Below are 19,151 nucleotides of genomic sequence, written 5' to 3' on the forward strand. Positions count from 1 at the left end.
TTTTTCTCATCACGAAAATGGCCAGGAACGGGCTTTTTAACGATCCATCATTGAAACGCCGTCGTTGCCTCTTCGGCTCCGGATTGTAAAAATAATTTCAAGGTGTTGCAATATAATCCGTACCCCGTCACTGGCACGATACCCGGGTAACAAAGTACACCACGTGGAAACGGTCACAATGAGAACGGTATCCAATTCCTACGTCAGTTCGAGAATCTCCTCTTCGTTCCCGTCGAAACGGCTTCTTCGAGGCGAGTTCCAGTTTCCGTCTTCTCGTCCGTCGAAAACATTTCAAGGAACGTTCGTCGGCACTCGAAGACCTGGAAGACCGCGCGTCGATCTCCCAGGCGAGGGCGGGCCCCGGGGGCGATTCTCGCGTCCTGCCCATCTCCATCGGGAGGCCCTCCTCGAGCTCGTCGTCCTCGCCGATAAGAGCCCGCCTAACTTCCAGGCGGGTCCGGGGCGAGCATCGACGCCCAATTCCCCCTCGGCGAGAGTCCCTCTCCAAAGTCCCAGGAATTCTCGACCAATGGGCCGTCTCGACCTCCACCGATCTCCGCCCAGGACGTGGCTAATCCCCGGCGGGTCCAGGACTTCGAGAGACCGGAGGAATCCGCCAATGAGGCCCTCCTGGCCGCGGCTCATCGGCGTCCCCGACCAATCGGCGCCTCCACTTCGGCCGACGTCCGGCCTAAGTCGTCCTAATTGAGTCTAATTCCCGAGAGCGGCTCCTGGAGTGGTGGTCGGGGGCCAATTGACGGCGCAGAAGGAAGAGCATCGGGTCCGACCAGTCGAGTTCGCCGGCTAGTGTGAAATATCGCGCCCAAGTGTTACAAGGAAGCCTAAACCTCTCCTCGCGGCGTGCTCGCATCTCGGCCGGACTCTCTCGCGTCGTCCGAGGACGCGTTTCCTTGTCGGTGTCAACGCCTGATAATCACTTCGTTTAGTCAGTGTTAGTGACGCCGGCCGGTGATTAAATCGCCTCTAATTGATTAATTCACCAGAAACCGGGCACTCGCCGAGAAGACTCGGCTGGAGGTTCGACGCCGCCTACTTCTCAGTGCGCTCGCACTTCCCCGGATGAGCGCATCTGCGGGTCGCCGTCGACCTCCGATCGTCTGGATCAAATTTAAATGTCGTCGTTTTCGGGTCGATCGAGTCTCGTACCATGTACCGAAAGCCGAACGACGTCCTTATCCAGACGGTCGGAGTGGGCGAGGTATCTCGACGCGACGTCGAAACGTTGAATCGTCGGTGGCGAACAAATGACACTCGGACGCTCCTCTTCGGGGTGTCGGGGATTCGAATCGTCTTCCTGCCTGAAAATCGAAGCACGCGTTGGCACGAAATTAATGGAGAACCTTCGCCACCGGATGCGATCATCTATCCTATCTTAGGTCCTGCTCCGATTTCGGAGCTCGCGTATACGATCGGTCGGTCGTTTCTTTCACCTTGCAGATGCAGTCGAGCGGCAGTCCGAGTGGCGAGAGTCCCCCCAGGTCGTCGTGCTGCGAGCGGGAGAGGCAGGACCACGAAGAGCGCGGCGACAGGAGTTCCCGGCATTGCGCGACTTCGGGCTTGTCCTTGGCCCTCGAGGATCGGGAACTGTGGACCAGGTTCCAGTGCATCACCAACGAGATGATCGTCACGAAGAACGGAAGGTGCGTCGAGCGAGTCCTGGAAAGGAGAGAACTCTTATTCGGACGGGGGAAACGATAAAATTCTCAATCGAGTCGAAAGAAATTCAGACCCGAAGAGTCCAGGACTCTTTCCTCGCGATTTCGCTCCCGATGAAGATCCGCGTTTACAATGAACTGGCGACCTGTCGCCGAGGTTGACTTTACGGCGCGATTTAAGGCCTCCCTTTCGATTGCGAAAGGTATCCGAAAAAACCTGTCGCTCGGGATATATTCCGGATGAAGACTTTGAAGTGAGTCCGCGTTCAACGAAGAGCCCGCTATAAAACGCGGCAATAAAAGAGTAAAGGTTTTACGCGAGACAGTAGTCTACCTCGGTCTTTGAGAATGCACCGCCCTGTCCCTCTCGACTCCAGAGGAATACCCCGGGCCGACGGGCTTTTTCTTTCCTCTCGACCGGAGAAAGACGTCTCGATGTCCTAGGCGTTTCGGTACGCGATCCTTCCTAACGGCCGAATTTATACCCCTTGTATAAAAGCTCCATTAAAAGGGATGAATGGCGAGAACGTCGCGTAAAAAAGGATCGCGCCGAGCTCAGGGGATGACATCTTCTTCGAAATTCCAGACGAATGTTCCCGGTGGTCAAAGTGATCGCCCGAGGTCTGGAGCCGGCGGCGATGTACACCTTGCTCCTGGAGTTCGTGCAAGTCGACCCTCACAGGTATTCCTCTTGTAGGCTGAAGTGGAAAATCGTCCTAGATGAAACGTAAAGATTTATTTAGGGACGCCTAGGAAGGTTTATACAATTTTTCTTTTTTTTTTTTTAAGGAACGTAGAACTGAAAATTAACCAGTATGCCTCGGTCTTAGTATTTAGCGGCTACGTAGTCTGCTCGGTGGTGATTCCAGGTGGAAGTACGTGAACGGCGAGTGGGTGCCCGGAGGTAAGGCCGAGGTGGCTCCTCCGAATCCGATCTACATCCACCCCGAGAGTCCGAATTTCGGGGCCCACTGGATGAAGGAAGCCGTGTCGTTCGCGAAGGTGAAGCTGACGAACAAGTCCAACGGCAACGGGCAGATCATGCTCAATTCCCTGCACAAGTACGAGCCCCGCGTGCACCTGGTTCGCGTGGGCACGGAGGAACAGCGGACCGTAGGTTCACCGATCAAAATCGGTCTCGATCTTCTTCTTGCAATTTCCGCCGTAAAAAAGGCCAAGGGCTTTCCTTCGTTCGACTCCCTGAACGTTCCGTCGTTCCGACATTTCTTTTCTTTTCGCAGGTGTTGACGTACAGGTTCCCGGAGACCCAGTTCATCGCGGTGACCGCGTACCAGAACGAGGAGGTGACCAGTCTAAAAATCAAGTACAATCCATTCGCCAAGGCTTTCTTGGACGCCAAAGAGAGACCCGTCGACCCGCAGTCCTATCCGCAGTGTACGTCATTTTTTGGAGCTCTCTCCGTACTCGGAATAATATATCACATTGCGATCTCTCGTTGAATTCTCTTTCATTGGGGTTTCGTTCTTCGGTAGTCCCTGTCCATTCGTGCGAGATCCGATAACGGCGTCGGCTTCCTCGATATAGCTCCCTCGGAGTCGAGCCGCGCGGAGAGCGAAGCGAGGCAGACCTTGTGTACCGTTTCAATTAGCACGTCTCTCCACCTTGCAGATACGAGCGCTTGGTTTCTTCCACAGCCCACCGTGGGCTACGAGTACAATCCTGCGATAGCCGTAGCGCAGGGCCAAATGCCAAGTGGCCCGGGGAACCTGGGGAACGCTTGCACCATCTCTGCGAATCACAAATCCTCCGGAAGGCCGGCACCGTACACTCTCAGGCATAAATATCTGCAAGAAGGTTGGTCGACGACCATTTATTAGGATTATTAGGATTAACGCAATATCGGATGGAAAGTCAACTACAAATAGTAACAAATAATTCCTGGTCCTTTTAATTGGAAATTCATTAACTTATTAATTTTTTGTAGAACAACACGTGGATCCGTACAGTCCCGTGCCGCTTCTGCACTCCGCAGCCTACGTAGCAGCTACGGGATGGTCGCCTCGAAGCCCGGAACCAATGGGTAGCCTGAACTCCGCGTTGACCCAGGACTGGCCCTCGTCGCCTTCGCCTTCTCCGACGTCTTCGGCAGCTGCCGCGGCTTCGTACTCTCACTCCGTCCTGGGTCGACACGCAGGGTCGACGACGACGTCGACGACGACCACGACCTGTGCCCTCTACGTGCCTTCGGCTCCTCCAGGGTGCAGTCCCGTTCCCCATGAGCACGCCCACTGCACGGACTCGTCGGGATGGCTGCATTCCTCCGCAGGAGGCGACCAGATGCAGCAGCAACAGCAACAGCAGCAGCAACAGCAGCCGTACCTCAATCTGAACCTACATTTGCATCACCAGATCTCTTCGTACCCCTCCGGAGCACCCGGGACTCTTCATCAGACTCTTCACTCGTCCAACGGTGACCCCAACTCGGTGTCTTCTCCCGCGCAGCACGATTATGCCCCGGAGTACCATCACCCTGGGCCTCCGACGCACCACCAGCTTTTGCACCTGCACCAGCCGGAGGGGCCAACGGCTCCTCCTGCAGAGTACGATCCTCCGAAGGAGCACGAGATCGCTTACGCGGATCAGGGGAACCCCGAGGACGATGTCTCGGTGGAGAGCGACCGGAGATACGCCGCCACGGTGATCGACCATCGTCATGCTTCTCATCATCATCATCATCCTCAGGATCCGTCGAGCGAGGATCACCAGACCTGGACCCCGCTGACTCCTCCACCGGCACCGCAGACTACGGCGATATGATAGTTTCATCCGGACTGTAGCAGATTAAATCGTAATTAGGAGATTCCGACCATGAAATTGTTTCGTTGGTTCCCAAGTAGGCTGTCGAGAGATTCCGTCCTGCTCTGAGTGCATGCAGAGATGAATTAGGTGTAAATAAATTCCTCCGGTAAAGTGTAGCAGCGATGCAGTTGCATGTCTCCGTGCATAATGAGTCCAGGCTTGTACACTTTTAAATAAATAATTCCGTCTAATAATGCAAGTTTACTGTGAACTGTACATAAGTTCCTTCGACAAAGTACATTATCCTCGTTACCTTGTAGTACATCTTGTAGATATCTGCGTTCCCTAAACGTACGAAAGGTACACCACCCTTCTGCATACATAGATAAATAAATAAATAAATAACTTCTATCTCATATTACTTAATTCCATTTTTTCTTTCACATCATCTGTTGCTGGGATCATTTTGCACAATTCATGCGTAAGTACAATCTGGAGAATACACCAATTTAAACGGTGGAATCCAAAATTTTATTTACATATTTTAATGGGAATATCACTGCTATTCTGGCTGAAAAATAACGGGAAGATCCATTTTTTTTTCACGTCTCCACTCTTGAATTAATTATACGTATACTCACATAATTAACTTTTAAATAAAGGTTAATTAATCGCGACGTGTTCGAATTTCTGACGCTATACTTATGCTTAACTTGATAAGAATCACAGTAGAGGAAGACCGATCAACCGAACCAATGGTTCCCCATACACTCTCGGGTCCACTGGGTCTGGCACACCCAGCACCATTGGTAGCCGCAGCCAGCGCGAGTGCAAACCATGTGCATACACCCTCCTAAAAAATAAATTATTAAATTATTAATATTTTTACATAATCTTAAATATAGTTATAAAATTTGTATCACCATCTCGTTCCGTAGGAGTCCTACACTTAGGGCACGGTTTAGTCGATGTCTGTATTGTCTTTTTGGTGTCTTCGTCCCACTTAGCCTGTAATGAAAAATAATTTTTTCAAACAGAATGAGAATAATATTCTCACACATATGCATCATAGAAAAATAAAATTTCTTACATCTTTAGCTTTCGCAGGATCTATGGCATATCCTGCAGACCCTGAATTAGAACCGAAGTACAATTGTTGTTGTGTCTCGCAGTCTCCAACATGAAAACCTTGTAAACACTTTCTGCAGAAGACATACTGTATGAAACAGAAAAAAAAATCAATACGATTATTAAACGCATTAAAAGCAATAGTTTTAAAAAATGCTTACTCCACAACCACCTATGCACTGAATCTTTCGACACTTCTCTTCGTTCTCTTCATCCATTGATGGTGGTATGATTCCCATGCCGCAATTGGGCTGCGGACAAAGGAGTCCTCCAGAACGTAGAACGTACTCTTCGGTACCAAAACGTTGGTACATGTCATACTGCAACAAGATTATAATTTGAAGATCAGTGATGAAAACTTTAGAAATAAATATGTATGAGAAATAGCAAAAGTACGGAACCTGTTGTGCAGGTAGGAGATGAAAGTGATGAACCTCAGGAATAAAGGAATCAGGACAGCCTGCAGGACACGGCAAAGTATAAAAGCCACGGACATCGTCAAACTGGAATTGACGTTCCCTCAAGCGAATCGAACAGTAGTCCCGAAAGCAATCCAGACACGTCACATGACCAGCTTCGCATGGAAATACCAACACTGTGTCTCTATTTCATTAAACATAAACAAAATACAACAATACAATAAAGCAAATTCATAAAATGTATTAATAAATTTACCTGGTATAAGTGCAGGCTAGACAGGGTACCTTTCTAAGATTAGGTCGTACTAGGTACAATGGCACAGCCTCATCCTTCTCCCCAAGGCTGGCATGGTTTGCACATTTGAAATAGAACTGCGCAAAGTGCACTTGAGAAGAGGTTTCCTCAGAGAATCGATCCGAGAGTGGGAGAGTGCAAAAATCATTTTCACAGTGAACGGTGATTCTGTTTGGCAGCAGGACATCTGGCCAACACTGAGGATCCCTGTCGACCGTGACTGCTCCACTACCACAGGAAGAGCATCTCACTCTTAGTTTTCCTGCTTCCATGGACTTACACGGAGTAGAGCAATATACGTAGAAATGGGCTCGACCTCCTTGCTGCTCTGTGACCAACCGACAAAACAAACATCTTGGTACTGAATAAACAATGATTTTAAGTATTAAAAAAATAGAAACCTTGTTGTTTTGTAGATTCTTCGATCATTGACTCATCTAAGGATAAGTCGGTCAGCGTTTCATTCAATGGCTTACTTCCACTGTCATTGAACTCTGACCCCTCTGACGACTCTTCTATGACATCGGCATAAGGACCTTCTCTACCTGATTTACGACGATTTGCTGGAGTCCGAATAGCATGCAAAATGCTCTGCTGCCCTAAGTCGCATTCCTACAATTTAAATGACACAAATTAATTAAAAAGAAGAACTTTCTTGTAAAAGCTTAAATAAGTATCTAGTTATCGTTACCTCTATGATTATTGAGTCGTGCAGCTCTTTCCCAGCAAATATAATTTTTATGTCCCTTGGCGAAATGCCCATTCGACCCGCGATGATCTCCTTTACGTTTTTGATGTCCCACTTTGGATCCAGTTCTATAGACAGTGTCTTACCCGTATTGGTTTTGACATAAATATTGAGGCAGTTTGACAATTTACGTTTACCAAACCAAAACAATTCCAGCATCTTAATGACAGTATTTCTCACAAAGTCTAGGAGAAAACTCATTCTCTGAATGCAAGGAGTACGAACTGCAGCATAAGCTGCAAGCTACTCCACCATCATTGGTAATCGACACACGACAATGGCATAGTTTTAAAATAATTTACCCTGTCATCCTTTTCGCTACAGTCCCACTGAAATATAGAAGCAGCTGCTACATTTATAATACCATTCTTTCGCAAACTCTTTAAAGATAAATGTACATACCTTGCCTCTCATCCCCAACATAACCTAGAATCCCAAATTATTACGCTTTTTAAAAATAGAGTAAGGAGCAATTGTTACATAACATAATGTGTACTCGGTTTCTGGGGCCGTTTCAGTTAACTGTTTTTTAACAATTCCGCACAAGCTCCGTTCTCACCGACGAACACAGCGAACACCAAGTAAACTAAACACCTGAGATAAAATTAGAGCAATGTTGTCAAAACACCTGCTGAAGCAGCTTCTTTTTTTTCCGCGTAGGTGCAGCACTAGGTATCTTGCTATTGGTCGGAATATTTTCATACTCGCTCTTCATTGGCGGAGGGCGAATGTGGCGCCATCTCTTGTCCAAGTCGCAAATTCACCTCCCGCCCCTCCCTCCCCGAGAAGTGTCAACTTCCTACTGCGCCAAGCACGTGCGCGGAGTGGAAACGGAGCTGTCAAAAAATGAGAAAAATGAATAGTCCAGCGTAAATGAAAGTGAAATGCCGAACAGCCGGTAGTTCCAGGTGATCTACTTTCCTCGTGGGCGTTGTCCCTCGCAAACGGCGTATACTTTGCACTTGATTCGTTGTTGCTACAATGGGGGACAATTATATCAGGTTAGGTGAGTCCACGGAGGAGCTTCCCAATCGTCTACGTTAATTACTACATTTCTTCGTATTTTCGTACATCTTCCTGGGGATAAAAATTGATGACGTGTTAAAATATAGTAGACAGATCGTTTAGGATACGTACTGGAAAAATTGTCCATATTTTCTATGACTTATGAATTTCTATCCCATTGCTAATTCATAATGTCACTGCCAACAGAGAATTATGAGATGCTGAAAGCATTGTACGACTTTAAAGCAACATTCGCTAAGACCCTGAGCTTTCGGGAGCACGACTATTTTATTCTGTACCAGACGAATACCAAACAACGTAACTGGTGGCAGGTGGTAAATAGTAACGGACAAGTAGGGTACATCCCCTCGAATTATGTGACGACAGTGAAGGTAGGTGGGTGGAGGGGACTAGAGAGGGTCAGGAGATTCAAGGAAATTTGTTGCCACAGGTGCAGCCACAGGTGCTGGTGGAATTTCTGGAAGAGTGTATAAAAAAGGTTCGGAGCGAAGGTGGCAAACAAGGCATTGCTCTCGAAGCTGACAGGCAGGACCTGTTACTGAGATTGATCGAGAAGAAACGGCAGGCCGAGTCTAATAGAAAGACTAAAAAGCAGGCTCCGGTGCCTCCAGATTTTGGAAGCTCTGCACCGAGCAAAGAGTCGTCACCTCGCAAGACACATGATAATTCGGATGGAGACTCTGGATCGGTACCGAGTAACGTCTCAGGAAGCACTGCGCAATCTGGACCACGGTACGAAGGAGATTCCAATAATACTCAGGTGCTGGACCAGAATCGAAGAATGTCCACAGAAGATAGGTTCAGACATTTTCCTAGACAATGTTCGTCGGAGATAGTTCAAAGGACGCAGCTCAATGTCAGTGACACTGCACAGAAGAGTCCTTCTCACACCGTTGTGAAACAAACTCCCAGCTCCTCCCCGGTCAAAAGTTCTCCTGTTTCATGTGACATCAACTCTGCAACGGCTTATCAATTGTTGGACGATGTTCGTCGAAATACTCAGCTCAGTTACGAAATGTCCAAAGTGGCCGTCACCGTAGTAGTCGCAAGCTTACAGGAAATATTCCCAGAAAGTGTCAGCCATTACTTCGACCTTATCCTGAACCAGCTCCAGTCTCCGTTAAATGTGTCCAAAATGAGTATCGAAGAGACTTACGATGCAAATCGATTGAAAGTAATTTTCAATGAACTCGCTTCCTGCAAGGAGGATTCTCAACAGAGAAGTTGGATGCTTTACGAAGATGAGTCAATCATCGTGGAGTACATCAAGGAACTCACATCGATACTGGTAGGATGTAATTAATATTCTTGATACATAATTAATAGGCAGAACCTTGAACTACCCGTCGCCATTTTTTAATTATAGACCAACGCGGACGCGAACATCTCCAGGTACGCGTTGAGGATAGATCAGTACAACGGAGTAACGACTTTGGTACAATATTACCAAATGGAAGCGCGATGGACCATTCGACAACTGCTCCTACAGTCCTTCGGAGTCATGTGCAGCCTAGACCCTGTAGTTCTTACAATAATGTTAAACAGCGTGCTACCAATGGAACTAGCAAGGTACCGAATCTTGGTGCAAAGAAAATTCAAAGTGATCTTCCGTTTACCCTAACTTTGTGCCTTTCGTTCCCTGAAACAGAGATATGCAAAGCAATCCCAGAAACGTGCCAAAGTTAAATTACTCCTCTCTCCTGCTCACGATGATATTTTCCATGGGAGAGCCAATGCCGATCACTCACCTGGGTGAGTAAAATAAAATACAAAACGACCCGTCGAGGGTTTATTTTATTCTTTGATGATCTATCAACCTGCAGAGCAACTGGGTACGGACTTCGTCGTCTTCCTCCTGGATCTCATAGAGAACCCTCCGGACACGGATCTAGAAGACCAGATCCCGGACCTATTTTTGAACCTGATCTTATCCTACAACCTGCAGTTTACGAATTCCGAGAATATCGTGCTGACCGCCCTGAAGGAGCGAACCCAAGCGAAGACCTTCACCGAGAAGATACTCTTCCTTCTGAACCGCGAAGGTGAGTCCCGGCTGCGATCTCGCCCCGGCATTTCGCGGAATGAACTCTCAACTTAACAGAGGATCCCGTTCGAATATTCGACCACCAGCCGGCACCTCCGCACTCGATCCTGAAGCTATTCGTCGACCTCTTCGGCAGCGAGTCTACGGCCCAGCTCTTCTACACGAACGACATCAAGGTGCTCATCGACATCATTCTGCGCCAACTGGTTGACATCTTCCCAGGGACCAAGGTGAAGGTTCCAACCTCAACCTTCTCTGCAAATATATCGACAAGAAGCGTTTAACCAATTTTTCTTACTTCATAAACTGACTAAACAGCGCAGACAGTACCTGGAGCTATGTCGTAGAGTGCTGAGGACCTCCAACTACGACGAGCACCGGCATCGTTCGGAAGACTTGCTGAAGTGCTTCACCAGGTGCGATTTCAAGATCCGCCGGTCCTACGGAACGCTGGTTAATGTCCCGATAACATAATTAATAATAAATCCGCTTGGCAGAATATTCTGCGAGGAGACGTCGGAGAGCCAAGAGGACCAGCAGTTGGTGCGCGAGATCGGGAACGAGTTCCCGCACCTCTTCCAGATGTGACATCTGTTGCAAACCTCGACCCCCGTGGTCGAGGTAATGCGGACGCTGTCGAAGGAGCCCGAGGACGACGATCTGCAGACCTTGGTTTAGGTCGCTCTCTTCGGCGTCTACATCTAGGGAACTCGACTCCGGCAATTTACCTATCACTCTCTTCGGCTCGCACCGGTGCACTCACCTTCTACCTGCATGGCACAAAGGAGTCGCGCACACGTAGCGAAGGCATTCCCCGGTAGTCGTAGACCAAGGGACCAGGGTCATCCTCTGGACCCCTGTAAATCCCTGTAAATACCGCGCGGGTGAATCTCCACGAACCGCGTACAGGGCGGTACCACTGTCCAGTCTCTCGAAACGCTATCTTAGTCATTAGAAGGAACGTCCTCGTCGACGGCAAGAGAATCCGAGGAAAGAAGACGTTCCTCTAAATGCACGAAAATGGCGAGCCGATAGGGCCGCCTGTATTCCCTGAAGACGAGGCGAACGGTTCTCCGATTTAAGGGCCGATCCATGCGCATCCAGTTTTAAATCTTAGTCTAGTCGATAATCCGTATATAGCCTATGACGGTGTTCCAAATCTAAGCTATTGGAGTGGCATTTTTTTGCGTCGGTCCTGGATCACGAATCATCGACCGCGGATCGCGTCGGGATCGGAAGAGTCGAGGGGGCGATAGCGGCGAGGAAAGGCCTCGGGCCGCGCGCGTTGGGACGTTTTGTGAGTTTTATTAATAACAATAAATGCTGTCCATGAAAAATTCAGCAAGCACGGTGTAAGTTTAACACGTAGCGAGAGACCTTAAGTGGTAGTAAACCTTAGTGGCACGTATACGAAAGGGGAGCGGACAGGAGCCGCCGAGGACGGGGCTACGCCGCGACAAGCAACGAGAGCAACTCTCCGGCAACCTGGTCGTCCCGAACGACGCGAGCACCGGATGACCCCGACGATTCCCGAGGGATCCCCGGTCCCGACGCAGGGGCTTCCCGGAGGGCCACCTCGTCTCCGGTCGGCACGGCCAGGACGTATCTTCCTCCTCGGACTACGGGACTATTCTCCGGTCATCATCTCCATGAATTCTGAAAGCAAACCCCGAGGTATAAGATTAATCATCCTCCTCGTTTCTAGGAGATGCGGCGGTGGATTCGATCTCGAGGAGGGTTGCCAACGAAACGGCCCGGAACCGCCATTGTCACGGTTGGATCGACGGACGTGGGCATCGATCTCAGGAACCAGGAAGTGCCTCCGGGCGGCGGTTGCGAAATCCCGGCATCGTCCAACGAGTACTTTGTTCCTCGTCCTCCACGCCCCTCGAGGTCCCCTCGACTCGCTATTTTTACTTCCAGGCTCGGTAGACGAGGAAGTCCCGTCGAGGAAACGCCGAGGAGAGAGGAAGAGGGAGCTCCCTTCTCCTTCTTCCCAGGAAGCACGAGGGAGACGACGAACGGCATCGGAGCTTACCTCCGAACTCTCGACCGAAATAGTCCCTCCAGTTATTGACGTCGATATAAATATAAACCCGCGTTTCGCTCGGCGAACCTTCCGAGCGTTTTCCAGCCACGCCGAGTGGATTTTTAGCTTCCAGATAATCCCACCGGAAGTCCTCGGGAGATTAACGAGCGGACCCGGTCGGGACCGCTCTTTCGCTCGAGAAAACGAGGGGAAGAAGCGAACCTACCGTCGAAGTCTACGGTGCCGGAACCGTCCGAGTCGATCTCCTCGATCATGATGTCGAGCTCCTCGTCCGTCAGCTGGTCGTCCAGCTCCCTGAGGATCTCTCTCAGACAGGTGGTGGGGATGTATCCGTTTCCTGAAGAGAGGAGAAGCGATTACCAGCGGAAAACCGCGAATTTCCCCTCGAGAGAAAGAGAGGAGCGAGGTTCCCGCCGCTATTCCCGGCTTCTCTCTCGGCTTCCAGGGCTTCCGAGGTGCCGTTTCATTGGCCCCGGGCCAATAAAGTCGAGCAGAAGCGGGAATCCGCCCGGAGCCCGGACGGGACCGAATCGCGGATCCCTTTTCCTCCGCGCCCCGAACGGCGCCGAACACTTCCGCCTCGCTTTTCGGCGGGAATAACGCTCGACCGGGGGTCCCGGGGGATCCTCCTACCTTCCTTGTCGTACAGTCTGAACGCCTCTCTCAATTCCTTTTCCAGAGCCTCGGCATCCTCCTCGACGATGAACTTGGCCGCCAGCGTGACGAACTCCTCGAACTCCAGTCGGCCGGATTCTGAAGAAGAAGAGGCAGCGTCTCGGTATCACTAGGGTCACACCCCGAAGAGGAGCTCCGGGTATCGTACGTACTGTCGGCATCGACCTCCTCGATGAGCTCGTCGAGGATCTTCTTGTTGAAGGGCTGACCCATCAGTCTGAGGATGTCGGCCACCATGTCGGTGGGGATGCTTCCGCTCTTCTCCCTGTCGAAGCTGTCGAAGGCCTTGCGCAGAACTTCGAAAAGGGGGAGCCCGTTAAACATTCTCGCGGCTCGACGGTTCCGCTGCTGAAGACCACCCCGAGCTAAGCCCAATCCGGAGCTTCCCTCCCAGCGCTCTCGGCTTGGCCCGAGGCCAGCTCCCGATTCGACCGGCGATTTTCGCGCACCGGAGCCTCCACCTTCCTCCACCTTCCTCCACCTTCGGCCACCCCCCGGCCCTGTCCTTTCCCTCGCTTTTCGACTTGCACCATCTACCGCGCCCGAATCCCCGAATGTCCCGCGTCTAGATCTCTATGTATAGACATCGAACGTGCGTATAACCGGTAGTACATAGTTGCACCACTCGAAAGTCTATCATTTAAGTATCTAGATCCTAAGTGTACGCATAACTGGTCTCGAAGCGACAAAGCTTAATTAAACCCTCGAAGACCCCGCGGCTGACCCGATTCGTGGCTTGGGTCGCAGGTCGATGATTTCTGGGTGTTTACCGGGGGAGAGATAGAGTCGAGCTAGGGCGTTCGCATTTAGAAGCGATGTTAATGCCCCCCGGTCGCTCGGGTTTGGCGCGGCGCTAATTTGGCTCGTGGTTCTCTCCCCGATCGGGCGGTTCATTAATCGAACTCGGGGAATTGCGCTCCCCGACGAGTCGCCCCAATTTATCGCGCCGAAAAGCCGCGCCGCTACCCCTGAGGAATTTTCTTTTTTTTTCCAAGATCAGCTGATTCCACAATCGCGCTGCCTTGCTGTCAGGGTTTGCGGCACGTCAAGAGACAAGATGCCACTTCGTTATACATGGATGACATCGATTCGTGCCAGTCTACATTTATTTCGGTGGTACTCGATCGTCACTCGATACCTTAAGCCGGTACCCCTCGATTCCAAACTTGGGCGTCTTCGACATGGACGTAGGACGATTGCAAAGGTGGTACCCGATTTGATCGCGAAGGCTGGTATTTGCATCCTACGTCCATGACAGAAACGATCTCTCCTAGGACCGAGCTCGAGAGAAATTAAATCCGACACCGTCCGACCCGGCTTAAGGGCTCCACGACGTGCGTAACCGCTCGTTCAACGGGTATAAAGAAGGACTAAAGATAGAGACTGGCACGGCGATATTCGGGAACGCGTAAATGGGGCTTACTCGAGCAGCGAGCGACCGCGAAGGCAGGCTTCTAAATTTAATCCGCCCCTAGCGCCGGATCCGATAGTGGAGAGAGGTGGCTCGGCAAGCCGAATAAAAGATACTCCACCCGAGGTGGCCCCGGTACCCCGCGAATCGATGTATAATAAAATCGAACGAACCGCTCGAGCGCTCGGGTACCCTCGATTCTAGCGGAAACCTCGATCCGGACACCCCAGGGCTCGCCAACTCGAAGTCTCGAACATAAGCTGATATATAAATTATAAACAATTGAATAGATATTAATTTTAAATACACCAGAGGTGCCCGAATAAACCTTTTGCGGACGAGCGTCGAGGTCTTCCCGGGATTCTTATCGGTAGTCTCGAGGATCGATTTAAAATTGATTTTCGCCCTTGGTACCCGAGGGGTCGGTTCTCCGCTTCCTAGGAGAGCGTCGGTATAAGCAAGGGGTGGTCTTCAGGGTCCAGGGTTATTTATCGTTGGTCGATGGGTCTTGTCGAAACTGCCTCCGGGTACGTACCAGCGATCTGCTCCGCGGGCAGCTCGTCGGCCTGGGGATGGAAAGAAAAAATGGAAAGGATTAGAAGGGCCTTCCTCGAGACGTAAACGAGGGATGCGAGTTAGTCGGCCCGATCGGAGCGAAGTGCCTTTAACGCGTCTCCGCGAGCCCGTGGCACCGAAAGGGTTAATCGTACGAAATTCTAAATTAGCATCCGCGGCGCGACGCTTCCTCGACGTCGACATGCTCGTGCACGAACGCGCGATGAGAGTGTTAAGCCAGGAAAAAATTTTTTTTCCGAAAGGAACGGTGGAAAGATTTGGAGAAATCGGACAAGCGAGACACCAGTTTACAGTGGGATCCGTCAACGAGCCGTCACCGACCCGTCAAAGAGGCGTCGCGACGTCGGCTGTCAAAAGGAACTGGGCTCCGCTAATGACGTCCCGAATGCTCTAAAAGATCCGTCCGAATCCACGAAGAAACGTCAAGAGTTAACCCGGAAGACCGGATAGACAAAACGGGTGCCGCCAGAAAATTCGTCGCGTCCACGCTCGCAGGTGCACAGGTGGTTAGCTCAAACTCGAGCAAGGACGGCATTCGGTGAATTCGTTACCCGGGAGTATAATAAAAAAATAATAATTTCGAATAAGCAATAAAACTGAAACGCCGAATTATGTGACAAGCACAGGAAAGAAGACAGGACCTCGCTCGGCCGCACATTCACCCACACACATAAACACCGGTAGTACGCGAGGAACACGGTGCACCTCCTCTCCCCAGGAGTTTAGGGGGAGGAGAGAAGATCGATCACAGGAGGAAAGAGAAAGATCAGAGTAACGAGCGGAAGTTGGTGTCCTTTACCAGGGCGACGACTTACGATTTCATCGATAGAACATACCATCGTCGAGGACGGTTTCGAGGGCGGTTTCGGGGGCGGTTTCTAGGGCGAGGGGGGCCCGAATTCGAGAGCGATCACGGGGGTAGAGAGGGAGGTTCCTCGAGGGCGGTTCGCGGGGCTTGCCGGGGTCGAAGAGGGCACGAAAGCGCGACTCGCGAGAGGCTCTTTCCAGGACGGCACTGAGCCTTCCTGCGGGGCCGAGGCCCCTTAATAAGATCCGGCCCCGAGGATATAGCGGTTGCGTGGACGGCCTCCTCGGCCCGCCAGGAAGTCCCCGGGCGGAGGGAGAGGACCCTCCCCGCGGCCGCTCCAGCCAATCGAGCGATCGAGCGGGCCGAGCCGAGCTATTCTCGGCCGAGCGGTCGAGCGTCCGAGCGGCCGCCTCGACGGGACCCGGGGCACCCAGGGTGCCCCCGGTGCCCCCTCGTCGGGGCGCCCTCTCTCCGCCGACGCTATTTCCGGTGAGTCCGAAGCCAAGGGGGGCGAGGGGGCGAGCCCTGTATTTTTCATCCTTGAATTCTCGCGCCCCAGGACCTGGAACCGCGGTGACGGAGACACGGAGGAGACGGAGAAGACACAATGGACGCCGTGGGTGGGCTCTAGGAACGATGCCAATCCCGACGTGTCTTCCGCGCTCCAAGGTCGGCCGAAAATCCCGCTCGATTTCCGACCACCTTCTGCGATTCTCGCCGAGGGGTCGTCCCCGATTCCCAAGGTCCTCGGGCGCGCCTGGACGATTATTCCGAGAGCGCGCGCGATCCTCCGGAATAATCCGCCATTTCGCAAGGCCTGCTCCTCTGGCCAGAGACGCGGCGTTTTCCGCAGCTGTCGCGGCCCCGCCGCCTCCGCGGCATGGGTTCCCCCGAATGTTCCGGAGATTCCTTGCCAGCGCTTTTTCCGGGCATTTCGACAGGCGGAAGGGCTCGCCTCGAGGCGCAAATGCGCCCGTGGTCGGGTGCCAGTAAACCGGGCGCCGCGGATCCGCGAATTCCCGGAAACCGCTTTATTCGAGCGGGAACTCGCCTCGGTGCTCTCGCCCTAATTTATTGCCGGCGAGTCGTCGTTGATCTTCCTCTCTCGACGAGCTCTTTAGACGCTCGTATAGATCCGGCGAAGACGTCGCCGCAGCTGCCAGGTGCACCCTCGAGTCACTGAAAATTATTGACAACGTTAATTGCGGCATCCTCGCCATCGGCGGTGACCTCTTCCACGGGGCCGAGAGAGCTCCGACCGACGAGACTCGCCGGTACGGTTTAAATAAATCGTTATTACCATCTACGAATTTTCCTGGCTTTATTGTCATCGCATTTAAATAAAATCATCCTCGGCGATCCCGAACGCAAAAGGGAGCTTCGAGGAGAGTACCGTAATCGCCCGTTGAGGATCTCGAGGACTCGAAAGATCCCTTTGGTTGACGTTTATGTGCTCGTCTTGCATTCCTTGCTGTTCCTCGTTCGACTGGAGTTCCCCGGATTAACGGTTGGCCCGGGTCCAACGCGTCCAAGATTTAGCATCGGGTCCATAAAGCTGACGCTCGTAAACGCCGAGTATCGGCGAGGTTTCGTAGACGTACCCAACGGGCTAGAAACTCAGGGGCCAGGGCGAAGTTGCTCCCCCTTGGACACCGCAGAATCCGGGCCAGAGAAAATGGGTTGCGATTCGGTCGGAGTGCTCTCATCGGTCCAATGTTGCTGCATCGGGCTGAGGTTTGTTTGGCTAATAATATCCCTCGTAGACAATACAGTCTTCCGAAGTGATTGTGATATTCCCTCGGTGGGCACGTAGAGAACTCCACGCAGAGGGAGCTTATGTATTGTCCTTGGTGCCTTACCTCAGGCATAGAATTGAATGCACCAGCTGGTGGTCATGTGCACAGCGATCGGAGGCGTACGATAGCTTGACTAATGGAACTCGCTGTGGATGACTTCTTGAGATTAAGATTGCAAATAGATCTTGGCATGAGTCGCGTTGAATAAATAAAAGTGTTCCTTTCATATCACGGATTTATACACGTCTCAAAATGTCGGGTGAAAAAACTTAACTATAGGAATGTAGTCGATGCTTCTCTCGATTTACTGAGAGCCGGTGGACAGTAGTGCCAATAGAGCGCTCGCTATGCCCACCGACAGTATGTAATTGACGGCAGGAGTGAAGGTCTTAAGCACATAGAAGGACGAAAGTATTACGAGTGCCAGGAAAATGGCATTGTTGTAGAAGATGGAGAACGTCGTGGCTTCGTAGTCAGCAACTTCATTTTTCTTCCACAAGATCCTAAGAGGAGAATAATGTATTAACACCTGTATCCTATCTCGCTGGAAATAATTTAAAGTCCATGCCCCTACCGTTCGTCCTTTTCTTTTTTACTCATCTTCTTGTCCTCTGCCAGCCTGCGGCTCATCTCCCGAGTGACTGCATCCTCTCGTTTCACCGCAATCTGTTAATTAATATTTATGAAATAACCACTATACCAATGTAACCATCAACTACTCGCTCATTAAGACTTACCTTATGTTTCAAGACAAACTTCGTGTTCTTGTAAGCTAGGGCGACGAGGTAGGTGCTCACGATAGTCACCACGACGAAGGAGATCAAGCTGGCATACAGGTCGATAAGATGAATCCTCCAGAACAGCCCTGTGGCACACGAAGAGAATTTAAGATATGTAAGGATCCTTTCGGTTCTAACCTCAAATACCTATACCTACTTATAACATTGGGCACTACATAGTAGCAAATTAAGAACAACTAAACTTTACACATTTTCCACTGGAACCCATGAAAAATGGTATACAAACCGAACGTTTTAACTTAGAAATTTTGAATCAACTTACAGATGGGAATTGCCGACACGATGAACGCATTCCCGTAGAACAAGGCGGAAGACTTGGTAGAAACGTTCCTCGAGAAATCCTGCAGCAGGAGTTCCTCTTCCTTCGTAAATGCCTTCGATTTTCCAGACATCGTTCCCTTTTCTTTCACAATTTTCAAGCTATCGACGTGCAGCGATTGAGCAGCCTCGTAGACGCAAATTTTTGGGGTTAACTTTCAGGTATACGCGCCCTCTGTCACGCAGTTCTCCGGCACGTCGCTCGACGTGTCCGCGGCGACGTCACGTGGCGAATGAATGTCGGTATGTAATTCCAGGACGCTTCACCAGAGGTAGTAGTGGCTGCTTGGAATACGGTCGTCGGTAAATTAGAATCGAAAAAACACTTATTACACGCTTTGACGCTTGAACGGCCATTTTGTGTGAATGTCTTCACCTTTAGCGCGCGAGCGGCCATCTTGTGTGAATATTTTCACTTTTCCCGCTCGCGCGGGCGATTCGTTTCGCGGAAACCTGCTCGACGATTTAAGAAGAAAACGAGTTAATACAAAATGTCGGAATATCTACGTAAAAGGTTATTGCTAAGTAGGTCGAGATATTTTAGTTTCTAAATTCTTGAATTTCGACGATTTTTAGAAGATGTTCTAAGTCAAGGCAGGAAACGACGAATCTTGCGACACC

General features: G+C 50.9%; 5 protein-coding genes across 7 annotated transcripts; 2 read left to right on the top strand and 3 right to left on the bottom strand.

The window, feature by feature from the left end:
* The first annotated feature begins 977 nt into the window (after positions 1-977).
* LOC105700749 (brachyury protein homolog A) lies at positions 978-4,823 on the top strand. Its single transcript, XM_012426900.1, has 7 exons — positions 978-1,038; positions 1,459-1,661; positions 2,263-2,358; positions 2,546-2,789; positions 2,918-3,071; positions 3,306-3,491; positions 3,622-4,823. The coding sequence occupies exons 2-7, from the start codon at positions 1,459-1,461 to the stop codon at positions 4,452-4,454; spliced, it is 1,716 nt and encodes a 571-aa protein (XP_012282323.1). The 5' UTR covers positions 978-1,038; the 3' UTR covers positions 4,455-4,823.
* Positions 4,824-4,944: 121 nt separating this feature from the next.
* Positions 4,945-7,745, bottom strand: LOC105700812 (E3 ubiquitin-protein ligase parkin). Of its 2 annotated transcripts, XM_012426998.2 has the most exons (10): positions 7,731-7,745; positions 7,429-7,620; positions 6,970-7,355; positions 6,680-6,890; positions 6,240-6,606; positions 5,966-6,167; positions 5,726-5,884; positions 5,527-5,652; positions 5,360-5,444; positions 4,945-5,289 (listed from the first exon to the last, which is right to left on the bottom strand). In XM_012426998.2, the coding sequence occupies exons 3-10, from the start codon at positions 7,225-7,227 to the stop codon at positions 5,180-5,182; spliced, it is 1,518 nt and encodes a 505-aa protein (XP_012282421.1). In that variant the 5' UTR covers positions 7,228-7,355; positions 7,429-7,620; positions 7,731-7,745; the 3' UTR covers positions 4,945-5,179. The 2 variants fall into 2 exon arrangements, with proteins under 2 accessions (XP_012282421.1, XP_012282422.1); XM_012426999.1 differs by lacking the exon at positions 7,731-7,745 and having other exon boundaries at positions 6,970-7,344; positions 7,429-7,646.
* Positions 7,746-7,823: 78 nt separating this feature from the next.
* On the top strand, positions 7,824-11,235 carry LOC105700811 (NCK-interacting protein with SH3 domain). Its single transcript, XM_012426997.1, has 9 exons — positions 7,824-8,032; positions 8,239-8,423; positions 8,483-9,340; positions 9,419-9,621; positions 9,701-9,804; positions 9,876-10,094; positions 10,154-10,326; positions 10,415-10,512; positions 10,594-11,235. Exons 1-9 carry the CDS (start codon positions 8,008-8,010, stop codon positions 10,682-10,684), a joined length of 1,956 nt encoding a protein of 651 aa, XP_012282420.1. The 5' UTR covers positions 7,824-8,007; the 3' UTR covers positions 10,685-11,235.
* A 146-nt stretch (positions 11,236-11,381) lies between these two features.
* LOC105700819 (troponin C) lies at positions 11,382-15,838 on the bottom strand. Of its 2 annotated transcripts, none has more exons than XM_012427008.1 (6): positions 15,645-15,838; positions 14,768-14,798; positions 12,974-13,117; positions 12,780-12,899; positions 12,352-12,483; positions 11,382-11,752 (listed from the first exon to the last, which is right to left on the bottom strand). In XM_012427008.1, the coding sequence occupies exons 1-6, from the start codon at positions 15,645-15,647 to the stop codon at positions 11,724-11,726; spliced, it is 459 nt and encodes a 152-aa protein (XP_012282431.1). In that variant the 5' UTR covers positions 15,648-15,838; the 3' UTR covers positions 11,382-11,723. The 2 variants fall into 2 exon arrangements, with proteins under 2 accessions (XP_012282431.1, XP_012282430.1); XM_012427007.1 differs by having other exon boundaries at positions 11,385-11,752; positions 15,624-15,838.
* A 1,082-nt stretch (positions 15,839-16,920) lies between these two features.
* Positions 16,921-18,730, bottom strand: LOC105700818 (translocon-associated protein subunit gamma). The gene is made up of 4 exons (XM_012427006.2): positions 18,475-18,730; positions 18,150-18,277; positions 17,987-18,078; positions 16,921-17,915 (listed from the first exon to the last, which is right to left on the bottom strand). The coding sequence occupies exons 1-4, from the start codon at positions 18,602-18,604 to the stop codon at positions 17,717-17,719; spliced, it is 549 nt and encodes a 182-aa protein (XP_012282429.1). The 5' UTR covers positions 18,605-18,730; the 3' UTR covers positions 16,921-17,716.
* Positions 18,731-19,151: the final 421 nt, after the last annotated feature.

This window comes from Orussus abietinus, unplaced genomic scaffold (genome assembly GCF_000612105.2).
Source record: "Orussus abietinus isolate OABI.00-Male unplaced genomic scaffold, Oabi_2.0 scaffold9, whole genome shotgun sequence".
NCBI classification, from domain to species: domain Eukaryota; kingdom Metazoa; phylum Arthropoda; class Insecta; order Hymenoptera; family Orussidae; genus Orussus; species Orussus abietinus.

Coding starts and splice junctions, on each gene's coding strand:
- LOC105700812 (XM_012426998.2), bottom strand. CDS start 7,227: ATGAGTTTTCTCCTAGACTTTGTGAGAAATACTGTCATTAAGATGCTG. Junction 6,891..6,969: donor ACGACTCAATAATCATAGAG/GTAACGATAACT, acceptor TTTAAATTGTAG/GAATGCGACTTAGGGCAGCA. Junction 6,607..6,679: donor AGAATCTACAAAACAACAAG/GTTTCTATTTTT, acceptor GGTTGGTCACAG/AGCAGCAAGGAGGTCGAGCC.
- LOC105700818 (XM_012427006.2), bottom strand. CDS start 18,604: ATGTCTGGAAAATCGAAGGCATTTACGAAGGAAGAGGAACTCCTGCTG. Junction 18,278..18,474: donor CGTGTCGGCAATTCCCATCT/GTAAGTTGATTC, acceptor CGTGTGCCACAG/GGCTGTTCTGGAGGATTCAT. Junction 17,916..17,986: donor AAAAAAGAAAAGGACGAACG/GTAGGGGCATGG, acceptor TTCTCCTCTTAG/GATCTTGTGGAAGAAAAATG.
- LOC105700819 (XM_012427007.1), bottom strand. CDS start 15,647: ATGGTATGTTCTATCGATGAAATC. Junction 13,118..14,767: donor GCCCGCGGAGCAGATCGCTG/GTACGTACCCGG, acceptor CCCTTTTCGAAG/TTCTGCGCAAGGCCTTCGAC. Junction 12,484..12,779: donor CAGACTGTACGACAAGGAAG/GTAGGAGGATCC, acceptor TCCTCTCTTCAG/GAAACGGATACATCCCCACC.
- LOC105700749 (XM_012426900.1), top strand. CDS start 1,459: ATGCAGTCGAGCGGCAGTCCGAGTGGCGAGAGTCCCCCCAGGTCGTCG. Junction 2,359..2,545: donor GTGCAAGTCGACCCTCACAG/GTATTCCTCTTG, acceptor TGGTGATTCCAG/GTGGAAGTACGTGAACGGCG. Junction 3,072..3,305: donor CCCGCAGTCCTATCCGCAGT/GTACGTCATTTT, acceptor TCCACCTTGCAG/ATACGAGCGCTTGGTTTCTT.
- LOC105700811 (XM_012426997.1), top strand. CDS start 8,008: ATGGGGGACAATTATATCAGGTTAG. Junction 8,033..8,238: donor GGACAATTATATCAGGTTAG/GTGAGTCCACGG, acceptor CACTGCCAACAG/AGAATTATGAGATGCTGAAA. Junction 9,622..9,700: donor CTACCAATGGAACTAGCAAG/GTACCGAATCTT, acceptor TCCCTGAAACAG/AGATATGCAAAGCAATCCCA.